This window comes from Natator depressus, chromosome 4, assembly GCF_965152275.1.
Source record: "Natator depressus isolate rNatDep1 chromosome 4, rNatDep2.hap1, whole genome shotgun sequence".
In the NCBI taxonomy this organism is placed as follows: Eukaryota; Metazoa; Chordata; order Testudines; family Cheloniidae; genus Natator; species Natator depressus.
In genome coordinates, this window is record NC_134237.1 from 121,041,648 (window position 1) to 121,054,815 (window position 13,168).

At 44.8% G+C, this 13,168-nt stretch overlaps 2 protein-coding genes across 2 annotated transcripts in view; one reads left to right on the top strand and one right to left on the bottom strand.

Annotated features, from left to right (window-relative positions):
- GRK4 (G protein-coupled receptor kinase 4) overlaps window positions 1–3,385 on the bottom strand; it is a 73,549-nt gene extending 70,164 nt beyond the window's left edge. Inside the window, exon 1 of the mRNA XM_074951778.1 lies at window positions 3,328–3,385. Within this exon, the coding sequence (XP_074807879.1) occupies window positions 3,328–3,379 (52 nt within the window). The 5' untranslated portion in view covers window positions 3,380–3,385. The remainder of the gene's footprint in view (window positions 1–3,327) is intronic.
- A 562-nt stretch (window positions 3,386–3,947) lies between these two features.
- NOP14 (NOP14 nucleolar protein) overlaps window positions 3,948–13,168 on the top strand; it is a 36,005-nt gene continuing 26,784 nt past the window's right edge. Inside the window, exons 1-3 of the mRNA XM_074951779.1 lie at window positions 3,948–4,459; window positions 10,606–10,740; window positions 12,261–12,402. Of these exons, the coding sequence (XP_074807880.1) occupies window positions 4,262–4,459; window positions 10,606–10,740; window positions 12,261–12,402 (475 nt within the window). The 5' untranslated portion in view covers window positions 3,948–4,261. The remainder of the gene's footprint in view (window positions 4,460–10,605; window positions 10,741–12,260; window positions 12,403–13,168) is intronic.

A 13,168-nucleotide genomic window follows, 5' to 3' on the forward strand; every position in this document is an offset into this window, starting at 1 on the left:
GTGCAGGTCACTATCGGGAGCCGCCCGAGGTAAGCGAACCCCCTGCCCCAGCCCAGAGCCCACACCCCTCACACAAATTCCCTCCCAGAGCCTGTACCCCTCACCCCCTCCCGCACACCAAAACCCTGCCCCAGCCCAGAGCCCGCACCCCAAATCCCCTCACACACCCAAACTCCTCCCAAAGCCTGCACCCCGCACCTCCTCCTGTACCCCAACCCCCTGCCCCAGCCCAGAGCCTGCACCCAAACTCCCTCCCAGAGCCTTAGGCAGGTGGGGGTGGGGGCGGGACTTGGACCCGTTCTGGGCACCACCAAAAATTATACAAACCTGCCACCCCTGGCTGCTGCTGTGCCACTGTAGTGTTTCAAGTGTAGACAACACCTTAGACATCTAAGTTTTCTTCATACTGCTTTGGCTGTATAAAGTGAGTGTAAATGGGCCCAATGCATTTAAGAGGCACTTCATCATACGAAGTGAGCTGTAGCTCACGAAAGCTTATGCTCAAATAAATTGGTTAGTCTCTAAGGTGCCACAAGTACTCCTTTTCTTTTTGCAAAATCTGATAGTTTCAAGACAGCATGAAGCATGGTCGAGTGATCTGATTTAGAGTCTAAGGCTATGTCTATGCTACGGACCCTACAGCGGCACAGCTGTACCACTGCAGCTGTACCGCTGTAGGGTCTCCTGTGCAGCTGCTCTATGCCAGCAGGAGAGATCGTTCCCACCAGCATAACTGAACCATCCCCAACAAGCAGTGGTGGCTATGTCTGCAGGAAATGCTCTCCCACCGATATAGTGATGTCCACACCAGTGCTTTTGTCAATGAAACTTGTGTCGGTCAGGGGTGTGTTTTCTTCACACTGCTGACTGACAAAAGTGCTAGTGTGGACAAAGCCTGAGAGTCAGGAACTCCTGAATTTTAACAAATACTTTGAAGTAGACCTTTTCTATGGATTTGACCAAGGCATGCAACACCTCTGTTTCAATTTCCTTATCTGTGAAACGCAGATAATAGCCATCTACCTCACAAGGGTGTGAAGGATTAGTGTCTATAAAGTGCTTTTAAGATTAATATTTTGCCTATCCCTATCTGTCATGAGAAAGTCTCAAGTTAGAAGAGCTGTGCAGTCCATAATTAAGAACATAGTCCCTTTTCCTCTATCATGGTTTTGGGAAGTGGAAATGGGTTTAACTTTTCGCAAGAGCACAGTAGAGTAGGAAAAGTAATTAGCAAATTCAAGTGAAATATTTATGCTCTAATAAAAGTAATGTAACCTGCTCCTATCCAACTTCATGCAATTTCCCCATTTCATAGCATGAATTATTGATGTACTCCAACATTATCTGAAAGATCCTTGGAGCTATACCACTTTAGACCAACTGAGGATTTGACCCTTTATGTAAAAAGCAGCAACTATGCACTTCCCTAGTCTCTCCTGCCCCTTCACACTATGCAATGAGAGATGAGAAAAACTGCAGCAGGAGGAGGAGATGTCTCAGAGATCTGGATGGTTTTTGCCCCACCTGTCCAGCTCTCTCCAAGTGAAAAGTTACTCTATTTCTTATGCATCCATCACCACAGTATCTGAGTCAGTTTCATGCACTCGCAGCCCTCACACCAACTCAGGATAAAGGGGACAGCAACTAAGCTAATGTGGGGTGTTCCTGATGAAAGCAACAAAAGAGATCTTCCCAGGACCAATGAGTGCACTCCACATGTGGCAAATACATTACTGTTTGAGCAGCACTTTGAAAAATGTAAGACACATCAGGATGCTTCCAGGACAAAGACCTAAGAGACTGAAGATAAGTGATCAGTGATCAGGATTCCAAGCCAAAATATGTTGTGCTTGCTCATCTCTATATAAGGGGGAAAAGGGAGAAAAATACAAACATAATGTTTACCCACAGTCATTACTACTCACAATAAATTTAATCTTGGGTAGGACTGGTCATATCAAGCCAGCTGCTGTCGAACTATAAATCTGAGAGTACAGTAAAAACTCTCATTCTGGTCAGTCATACCATCATAATTTATTCTATATTTAGTGGAATCTAAACTAAGGAGGCAACCCTATGTTAAGCAGCCACTTGAAAGTATTCCCAGTTACCACTCTATCCTTAGTGGGACCTGGCTCCAAGCTCTACTCTGACCACGTGCTGTCCACACTCTCCCCATTTCTTAGATCATTCCAATGCAAACTCCAAACCCAGGCTGCAACACCACAGATGTATATTTTCAGAGGAACTAATCACTCATCTAGGCTGAGGCAGTCTTTTTAACTAACACTGGGAGATATATCAACATTGTAATCATTATTCTACTTTCTAAGCTCAATTTCAAAGCTGAAGACTGATTTTTTTTTTTTTTTTTTTGGTTCAGGCTGCTTAAGACAAATTTCACCGGATACACATACAGTATACATGCCAAACCCATTTAGAGTGGGAGTGACTTGCAAAACTTATAGGGCCAGATTCCTCCACCCTTACTCACTTTGACTCATCCCACTGAAATCAGTGGGACTACTCAGTAAGCTACCCAATTAAAAGTAGGAGGATCAGGTCCAAAGAGAACAAGAACAGTGGAGCTGAGAGCCAGGATCTACTAAGGGCAAAGAGGGTAGTCTGAAAGCTTTCACATGGCCACTTATGCAAGTCTGGGGAAGCTTTCATGTAACCACTTATGCAACCGTGCATTCAGAAAAAAAAAAACCTTTTTGAGAGAACAATATTTCAGACTTCTTTAAAATATGGTTGCTCATTGGAGAGGCCATCTCAAAGTTAGGAGACTTTCTGCAATTATACAGTCAGACACTTTCATACCAAGCAATGTAAGACACTCAACCGGAAACTGCAGGCGACATTCATCAGATACTTTTGAGGTTGTCAGGGATTTTGAGGACAAGGCAAAAGTTTCTTAAAGTTTTTGACAAAGTTAGACCCTATTTCAGATGAATAGATAGCGTCCTCCTGCTAGTAACCCACCTTCCCATAATCACTTTTTGAATTAAAAATAAGGGTAAATATCTCTCTGAAGCAGCCGGCAAAGTCATTTGCACCCAGCCAGCAGCAGCCCCTGCTTCTCTTTACAACCCCGCCGCTCCCTGCCCCCTTCGAGTCCCCCCTTCCCCAAACCCTCTCGCCTCAGTCCCCATCTCTCCTCCTTCCCTGGCACTGTGCTCCCCTCTGCCGCCTGCCTCTCGCGCCCCCACCTCTCTTCTCACCCTAAGTCCTCCCCTCGTGCCCCCCTCCTCCCCCAGCACCCCGTCCCCTCAGAGCCCCTGCTCGGCGCGCACATCCCTCCTTCGCCCCCTCCCCTGCGCTCACCTTCCCTGGCTTTCAGCAGTACCGTGTTGGCCACGATGTTCTCGATCTCCATGATCAGGGCTCCAACCCCGCTGCCCCCCTCAGAGCCACCACCTCCTTCGCCCCCTCCTCCTGCCCCGCCACCGCCGGGACACCCGGGCTCCACTCATCCGGCCCCGAGGGCTAGTGCTGGGCTCTCCTCTCCCCTACCACCCGTCCCTCACTCACTCACTCACTCACTCACCGCCCTCTCCCTCCTCTGCTCAGGGGGGCGGAGAAAGGGGACGGGCGGGCCGGGGCCTGCCCACACTGGGCAGGGCTATGCCGCGCTCCCCCGCCTCTCGCCCTTACAGCTCCGCCCCGAAGACTACAACTCCCAGCAGGCAATGCGCTCCCCCGGCCGGCGGCAACTTGCGTCAAAGCTGGCTCGTTGGTAGCTAAGAGTAGTAAGCACGCGCGCTCGGTGGAGTGTTCCCTGCTAGGAGTGACAGAGGATTCCTCGCCTCTCACCCGCGAGGGTGGAGCATTGCATGCCGGGATATATAGTCATGTAGTTCCTACCGCTCCGATCTCTTCTCCTACAGAGCCTAGCCGCTACTACCACTAAATCCCGCGGGATGTCGGGGTCAACTCTCGCGAGAGTTGTGGCCGCGTTCCTGCTTAGCTTGCTCTGTACGTGATGTGAGAGGTAGTCAGTAGAGCAGCTGGACAGGCTGGTGAGGGACCCTGGTCGCCCCTTTAGATCTCAGACTGCTTAGACGCTGTCGCGCGAGGTGATGCGTCCAGACAGCAGGGGGCAGCTTGGGGCCGTTTAAGGTCGGGCGCTCCTGGTCGCCATTTTGTTTAGCGTGGCTTCTCCCACCCCCCCAGGCCTATTCCTCAGGAGCCTGTAGAAGACTGTAGTCCCTGGTTCTTTATGCTGCTGACTGAGTATTGATCCCACCCGCGCATTACGATGGGGAAACCAACTAAGCAGAGAAGAAAGGGCCAAGTGGCTGCCAGGGCCACGGGCCCGAGTGGGGCAGGGATGGCGTTGGTCAAGAACAACCCTTTCGAGGTGAAGGTCAACAAGCAGAAATTTAATATCTTGGGGAGGAGAACCAAACATGATGTGGGGCTGCCGGGCGTGTCGCGGTCCAAGGCTGTCAAGAAGGTAAGGCTGGGGGGAGGCCACTCATCAGATGAGGAGAAGGTGCGTGGATCCTACCACTCTGGAGCAAGCCCCTGCTGCCAGATGGGGGCAGTGGTGTTGGACACCCACAGATTGTGCAAATGATGGTACGTGAACTGTCTGAACTCAGGATTCTATAGCGTGGCTCAAAGGGTTTGATGGTACAAACCTCACCAAGGCTGCCCTTATGTCATGTTGGGGTACAACCCCATTCTCAAACTCTATAGCCCCGGAATAGAGTATAGGCCAGTGAGCAGGGATTTTTTTTCCAGCCTTTGTTATTTACTTGGTCTGTGACTTTTGATAAGCTACTTTATTCTGATAACAATGAACATTATCTAACGGGCCCAGAGAGGACTGGAGGCCTATTTTAGTTAGTTGATAAACGTTGATAAATCATCCCTGCTCTGGAAAATTGTCAAGCAAAAAGCTTGCTCTGTACCTTGATTTATCTGACTTGAAAATGACATTTACCTCACTCAAGGATTGTGAGACTTAATGTTATAAAGCCCTTTGAGACCCCAAGATGAAAAATGCTATAGTCTAAAGAACTATACATCCTATACATTCACATCTTGAATGCTACGTGCGGCTCTGGTGTGTCCCCTGTTCGCGCCCCCCCCCCCCCATTTCAAAAAAGGATATATTGGAATTGGAAAATGTACAGAGAAGGGCAACAAAAATGATTAGGAGGTATGGAACAGCTTCTGTATGAGAAGAGAGCAAAAAGAGTGGGACTATTCAGCTTGGAAAAGAGATGACAAAGTGGGAATATGATAGAAGTCTATAAAATCTTGACTGGTGTGGAGAAGGTGAATAAGGAATTTTACTCCTTCACATAACACAAGAAATTGGCATCACTCAAATTAATAGGCGGCAGGTTTAAAACAAACAGAAGTTCTTCATATAATGCAGAGTCAACCTGTGGAACTTCATGCCAGGGGATGTTGTGAAGGCCAAAACTACAGCAGGATTCAAAAAGAATTTCTGGAGGATAGGTCTCTCAAAGGCTATTAGCCAGGATGGGCAGGGATGCAATGCCATGCTCTGAGTGTCCCTAGCCTCTGCCAGAAGCTGGGGGTGAACGACAGGAGATGGATCACTTGATGATTGCCTGTTTTGTTCATTTCCACTGAAGCACCTGGCATTAGCCACTGTGGGAAGACAGGATAATGGGCTAGATGGACCATTGATCTGACCCAGTATGGCCGTTCTTAAATACAAAGTACTTTTTTGTGATTATTATGATGTTGATCCAAGCTACACTGGTCGAACTGGTGGTATGGAGACCACAATGTCAGGATGCAATGTGGTGATGCCTCAAAATGCCCCTTTAAGGGTGTTCATGAAAACTCAGAATGTCTCAGTGAGTTTTGTATGTCCCACACCCTGAGACCATCTCTGAAACTGGCTCCTAACACTGTTAGTGACTGTCCCTGCTGTTGATATCAAGGTCAGAGCTCTGCCTTCAGGATAAGGTGACTTAGTAATCACTGAAAACTACAGCCACATTAGTTGAATGGTGAAAATACATTAGCCTTCATTTCCTTTCACCTTGCTAAGGATCATAGTCAATATCTAATAAGTGTGGGAGATCTAACATAAATGCCCCCAAACTCCTTCATAAGTGATTCAGGCTTACTTTCCAAGAAAGGTAATACTGTAGCTTGCTGGACTTACAGATGAGGGTATGTCTGTGCTACAGTGCCACAGATTCAGCTATGCCAGTGTAGTGTAGACACTTACTACAGTGACAGGAGGGGTTTTTCCATTGCTATGGTAACTCCACCTTCTCAAGAGGCAGTAGATAGATTGATGGAAGAATTGTTTCATCAACCTAGCTGCATCTACAGTGGGGATTAGGTCAACCTAACTATGACGCATGAGGTATTAAATTTTTTACAGCCTTGAGCAATATACGTAGGTTGACCTAAATCTTAGGTATAGAGTAGCTTCAGACAAGATTCAAACTTCCCCAAATGGTCTATACCAGTGGTTCTCAAACTTTTGTACTGGTGACCCCCTTCAAATAGCAAGCCTATGAGTGTAAACCCTCCCCCCCCTTATAAATTAAAAACACTTTTTAATATATTTAACACCATTATAAATGCTGGGTGCAAAGCGGGGTTTGGGGTGGAGGCTGACACCTCGCAACCCCCTGAGGGGTCCTGACCCCCAGTTTGAGAACCCCTGTCTATACCAGTCTTTCTCAGTGACCGGTCCATGGCAGCCTTCTTGCCAGGCCTCAGATTTTCGTGACACAGTTTAGGAAGGCAGCAAGCCAGTACCTGGTATCAAAAAGGTTGAGAAACACTGGTTTATGTCATAGTGGGAGTTTAGGCCCCAAGCCTGTCAAATGTTAACTTCATTAATATTTATAGTCTCTTTGATTTCAGTTTAAGGATGTGCTTAAGTCTTTGCACTACGGGGCCTTAGACATTTTTTATTTTATGGGAAACACAGTTATCTGAGAAGACCAAGAGGAATAAGCCTGAATTACAAAGGACCTGTACCCAAAGTGAACATTGGTATTTTGTGGGGTTTTTTTAAATATTACTTTAAAGTTTCCCGTCATTGGAAAGGAAATTGTTAGGCAAGTGCTGAGATAAGACTTCTGCTTTTCTTTTAAACTCTGTGTTGTTATCTCATCTATCAAACTACCCTTACCCAATTTGTCTATTTCATCTGTCAACTGCATCCTCTACTCTCTGTATCCTAGATTGAGAGCTCTGGGGGAAGGGACTATCGTCTTTGCTACTTCTTTGTATTGTGCTGTTCCTTGATTAGGATTCCATGGTGCTACTGTAATATAAATAACAGACAACCGACTGCAGCATCAGAGTGGTTATTCTGACTTGACACCAAGTCCATAGCCATAAGCACCACCACATTAGAGAACATCTTGACTACATACATACTGTATATCTGGGAGCCCAGTAATCTGATGCATCCCTTACTGAAGGCATCAGAAGTACTTCCCAATCTGCCTCTGCAAATACAGCATGAGTGATGTAAGTGCAGTACTGGATTGTATTAAATCTGTGTTAAAAAATAAATTTCTTTTTCTTCACATTCTCACTGCTATGTATATACCAGGGGTGGCCAAACCACAGCTCATGAGCCACATGTGACTCTCTTACAGTTAAAGTGTGGTTCGTGGAACCCGCACACCCTCCCCCATTCTCCACCTACCAGACTGGGGGAGCTTAGGGCTTCTGCCCTGCGGTGAGGGGTGATGGGGCTAGAGCAGGGGTGGGCAAACTTTTTGGCCCGAGGGCCACATCTGGGTATGGAAATTATATGGTGGGCCATGAATGCTCCTGAAATTGGGGGTTGGGGTGAGGGCTCCAGCTGGGGGATGCAGGCTTTGGAGTGGGGCCAGAAATGAGGAGTTCAGGGTGCAGGAGGGGGCTCCAGGCTGGGGCAACGAGTTGGGGAGGGTGGAGGCTCCAGCTAGGGGTGCGAGTTCTGGGTTGGGGTGCAGGAGGGTGCGCTGGGCTGGGACCAAGGAGTTCAGAGGATGGGAGGGGGATCAGGGCTGGGGGTTAGGGTGTGGGAGGGTATCGGGGTGCAGGGTCTAGGCGGTGCTTACCTCAAGCAGGTCCTGGAAGCAGCGGCATGTCCCCCTCTCTGGATCCTACGTGGACGCGTGGCCAGGTGGGTCTGCATGCTGCCCCGTCCACGTGCGCTTCCCCTGCAGCTCCCATTGGCTGTGGTTCCTGGCCAATGGGAGCTGCGGGGGTGGCACTTGGAGTGGGGGCAACATGCGGATCCCCCTGGCTGCCCCTACGCATAGGAGCTGGAGCGGGAACATGCCTCTGTTTCCGGGAGCAGGGCAAGCCATCGACCCTGCTCCCTAACAGGAGCTCAAGGGCCAGATGTGGCCCCCGGGCTGTAGTTTGCCCACCCCTGGGCTAGAGGCTTCTCACCATCAGGGATGGGGGTGGTCTCAGGGCTTCAGTTCTGCAGGAGGCAGCGCTGAAGCCCTGAACCCCGGCAGATGCACCCCAGCTTTTGAACGTCTGATGATTGTTGTATGCAGCTCAAAGAGTCAGTAAGTTTGGCCACCCCTGGTATATACCATCCATCAGCAAACAGAATTTAGAGATCTCCTTCAAAAGAAAAACAAATCTATCTGAGAAATACTTCAGCAGAAGGGAAACTGTTGTTTAATTTATCATCGTGTATACTTTGAAAACCCTTGAGAAGCCCTGTATGAGATAAAGTTACTGTGAATAAAGGTAATCGATGAAAGGGTGCCTAATGCACCGCTACAGACTAGGGACCGAATGGCTAGGCAGCAGTTCTGTGGAAAAGGACCTAGGGGTGACAGTGGACAAGAAGCTGGATATGAGTCAACAGTGTGCCCTTGTTGCCAAGAAGGCCAATGGCATTTTGGGATGTATAAGTAGGGGCATAGCCAGCAGATCGAGGGACGTGATCATTCCCTCTATTCGACATTGGTGAGGCCTCATCTGGAGTACTGTGTCCAGTTTTGGGCCCCACACTACAAGAAGGATGTGGATAAATTGGAGAGAGTCCAGCAAAGGGCAACAAAAATGATTAGGGGTCTGGAACACATGACTTATGAGGAGACGCTGAGGGAACTGGGATTGTTTAGTCTGCAGAAGAGAAGAATGAGGGGGGATTTGATAGCTTCTTTCAACTACCTGAGAGGTGGTTCCAAAGAGGATGGTTCTAGACTATTCTCAGTGGTAGAAGATGACAGGACAAGGAGTAATGGTCTCAAGTTGCAGTGGGGGAGGTTTAGGTTGGATATTAGGAAAAACTTTTTCACTAGGAGGGTGGTGAAACACTGGAATGCGTTACCTAGGGAGGTGGTAGAATCCCCTTCCTTAGAAGTTTTTAAGGTCAGGCTTGACAAAGCCCTGGCTGGGATGATTTAATTGGGGATTGGTCCTGCTTTGAGCAGGGGGTTGGACTAGATGACCTCATGAGGTCCCTTCCAACCCTGATATTCTATGATTGATTCTAATATGTGTCAAGATGGAGAAGTGGGGGGTTTTGGCCAAAAATATTACAAAGAGAAACTGCATCATGTTAAAAATTCCTTGAAAATTATATACATGTACATAAAATAAATGGATGGAAAGGGAACATAAATTCTACAGTATCTCATATGAAGTAAGACTTCCATTATTTAGTAATCCTGACATCAGCAGATTCTGCACCTGTGACATGGGCGTAAAAGGCTGTAGCTAGAAACTTCAGCTATTTTGCTGCCCATAATAGTTTGAGAGTTCACAATAATAATAATAATAATAATTAATAATTAACAATAGTATTTCTCCCCAGGAATCAGCTAAACTTTTTTTTAATGTTTTATATTGCCACTGACCTTTTTGAACCTAACATTGAAGGTAGCCAGCTTGATGAAAATGTATTGGTTGTGATATTGCAATGTGAGAGCAAGAGATGGTAAATTAGTTTCCCACCTCCTTTAATATTGGCCTGGGTTTTACAAAACTTTAAAATGGTTAATACTGGTAAACTAAATGTCTTGTTTAGTAAGCTCTTGAGGGTTTTTTTTCCTTTAAGAAAAAAGGCAAATCAAGTCCTAATATAAGATACTGTATTAAAAGCACTAGAAAGAGGTGTAGCTCTCTGTTTATCTGCAAAACAGATACAATATAGACATCCCCACACTGGCCTGCCAAATTTCCCTCCTCTGACCTGCCAAATATACCTCACTGCTGACCTAGAGGGTCTGTTTTCAGGGTGAAATAGGTAGCTCAGTATCTGTACCTGTTCGATTACTGAGCTCTCCTCTGAGGCTGCCGACAATGGTTGCAGCTAGTACTCTGCTTGAGGTTTTTTATATATAGATAGATTCTTTCTTTTACACAATGAGCTGGACTGAGATGACCGTTCTTCATTGGTAATGTTTATAGTTGTTTTAGGAGTATAATAAAGTATACTAATCATTGAATTAAATAAGGGTAAAAAAAATAATTTTACAGGATTGATTAGAATTGGTCTTTTTATAGTCAACAGTAGTGTTCTCATGTTCAGTGTGTGTATATGTGTTTGTGTTTGAATAAATTAGGCCTTAATTCATTGGCTTCAGGTGTGCTTTTGTTAAGTTAATGCTTTGATCTCTTTTTCAGCGTACACAAACTTTGCTGAAAGAATACAAAGAACGGGAAAAGTCCAGTGTATTTAAAGATAAGCGTTTTGGTGAATATAATACCAAAATAAGCCCAGAGGAGAAGATGATGAAGAGGTTCTCTTTGGAACGACAGGTAAAGTATAGGAATGAAAAATAATTTTTAAAAAGTAGATGTAGAAATTTTTAATTTGCCAAACAAAGTTTTCTGTAAATAATACATTGCTTGGCCCCTAAGGATTATACCAAAACGTATACCTAACTTTCATTTTTTTACTCCAACACATTCTGTTTTCTGAAAGCCTATCTGCACCTTTTATTCGAACTAAATTAATTCCAGAATTAGAGCTCATAAAAAAAATTATAGAAAATTTCAGAATTTTTGGTGGAAATAAGAAAACCAAAAAATTTTGGCCAAAAACTGAAATAGTTTGGTTGTTGGGGATTTGGGGACTTTTAGAAATTTTTGATTTTTCATATGTAAAGGAGACATTTTTCATGAAAAAAATATTTTGTCAAAAATCAATTTTTGTATTAAAAAGGTTTTTGCCCAGAAAATTTTTGATCAGCCCAATCCAAAATAAAGATTTTAAAGCTGAATTATTTTAACATTTACAAAATTGTGATTTTGGGGGGGGGGGGGTTTAAACTAGACAAAATTCAATTTCATTCCCACAAAATGTAAATCCTTTCCTTGTCATTAAACACTATTTCATGTTCTTATCGACACTCCTGAAAAAGGCCGTTTCCCTTGATGGCCCATGAAGCTCATTTTATGCTCTTACCACTCTAACACATGATCCCCAAACTTTTTACCTCGTGCTCCCCCCTTCCCCTTGTTCTCCCCCCTCGCCAGGAGTGGGGCCAGTGCTCCAGGAGGAGAGGACGTGAACAGGGTAAGGGGGCTAAGACTGGGGCCACAGCTGAGGGTGGGACCGACAGTGGAGCCAAGGCCAGCAGCTGGGGCCAGGAGCAAAGCTCAGTGGTGCTCTCTCCCTGCCCCCTGTGGGGGCTGGCCCAGGCCCCAGCCGCACCCCCTGAACATTCCTCCGTGCCCCCCTCTGGGAGTACACCCCACAGTTGGGGGACCTCTGCTCTAAGAAGTGGAATCGGTTTGGAATACTACTTCCATCTATATCGTGTTTGGGCTCCTGAGTTATGCAGCATGGTTCCATGTGCAGAAAATTCTAGGAATAAGATTGTTATTGGAAAGGTTAACTAATTTTTTAGTGGTTATTAAGTCTGAAACATTTTATTTAAAAAAAAGTGTGGTTTTTTTTTTTACATATACAAAATCTAAGCTTGCTTTTGTAGTAATTTTACCATTTTTTAACTAATAAAATAAGCCCTTCCCCAGAATACTGTGCCTGATTCACCACTTACTTACACTGGTTAAATTCTGTAGTTTCTACGATGGATTTAATGGAGAGTAAAAACTGGTGTGAGATGCTCACAGTTTCTCGCTTTAATATATCTGAATGAAATTGAAGACTTGTTAATGTTGTTAAAGTAACAGAGAAATGAAATAGGGTTCTTCTGGTCTAAACTGAAAATATTAGCTTTTGGGGGGAATAAATCTTTGTTGACTAGCTGTCGTTAACTGGTATTAATCTGAAAAATGTCTCATTACTAAATTGGTTGGTTTATTTTTCACAGCAAACTCATGAAAAGAAAAGTATCTATAATCTCAATGAAGATGAAGAATTGACCCATTATGGCCAATCTTTAGCAGATATTGAAAAACTTAATGATGTTATTGATAGCGACAGTGATAATGAAGAAAGAGGAATATTGTCAGGTAAGAAAAATCAAACTGATACCTTAATACATTTTTATCCAGTGTAATTTTCATTGTTAATATAGCGGTGTGAATTGTTGTGTACCCTGCTTTCATTGAAAAATAATGTAAAGAAAAGTTTCAGATTTAAATCAGCCTTCTGTTCTCTTTAGTCTGATAGAAAATGGTGATTAGAACTGGATAAGTGCCAATATCATGTTGAAATTTTTAACCATTCACGATTTTAAGAAATGCGTATAATATTTCATCACATCATAATTGACTTTTCACATATGGATTATCTTTAAAGTAAGTGCATTCAGAATTAAAATAAACTCTGGTTTAAAATCAACTATTTAGAGATGCCAGGATGCTTGCAAGTATGGTACATTATAGGTGGCACCAATAGGAACACCCGGACTTGAGGCTGCCTGATATATTCCATTATAAGAAGACCATGTTTTCAGTTGCTTTATAACTTTACACACACACACCTGGGGCTGAATTGCTTTTTGGGGGGAAATTTCAGCACAAACAGGGCAGCCGTTTCTCAGAACAAAGTTAGGGAAAAATACATTGTTTTGTCCATGTTAAAACAAATAACATTTTGTTTCTTACATTTCTTTGGACCAGATTATGAACCCCCTACTTACAATAGTGAGCAGTTACTCACACAGATAGTCTAATTGAAGTCAGTGGGATTTCTTGTGTCAATAAGTGCTCACTAATGTGAGAAAGGGGTTTGCAGTCTGGTCATTTGGGTATAGCTGTTCATGGGTGATGTAAA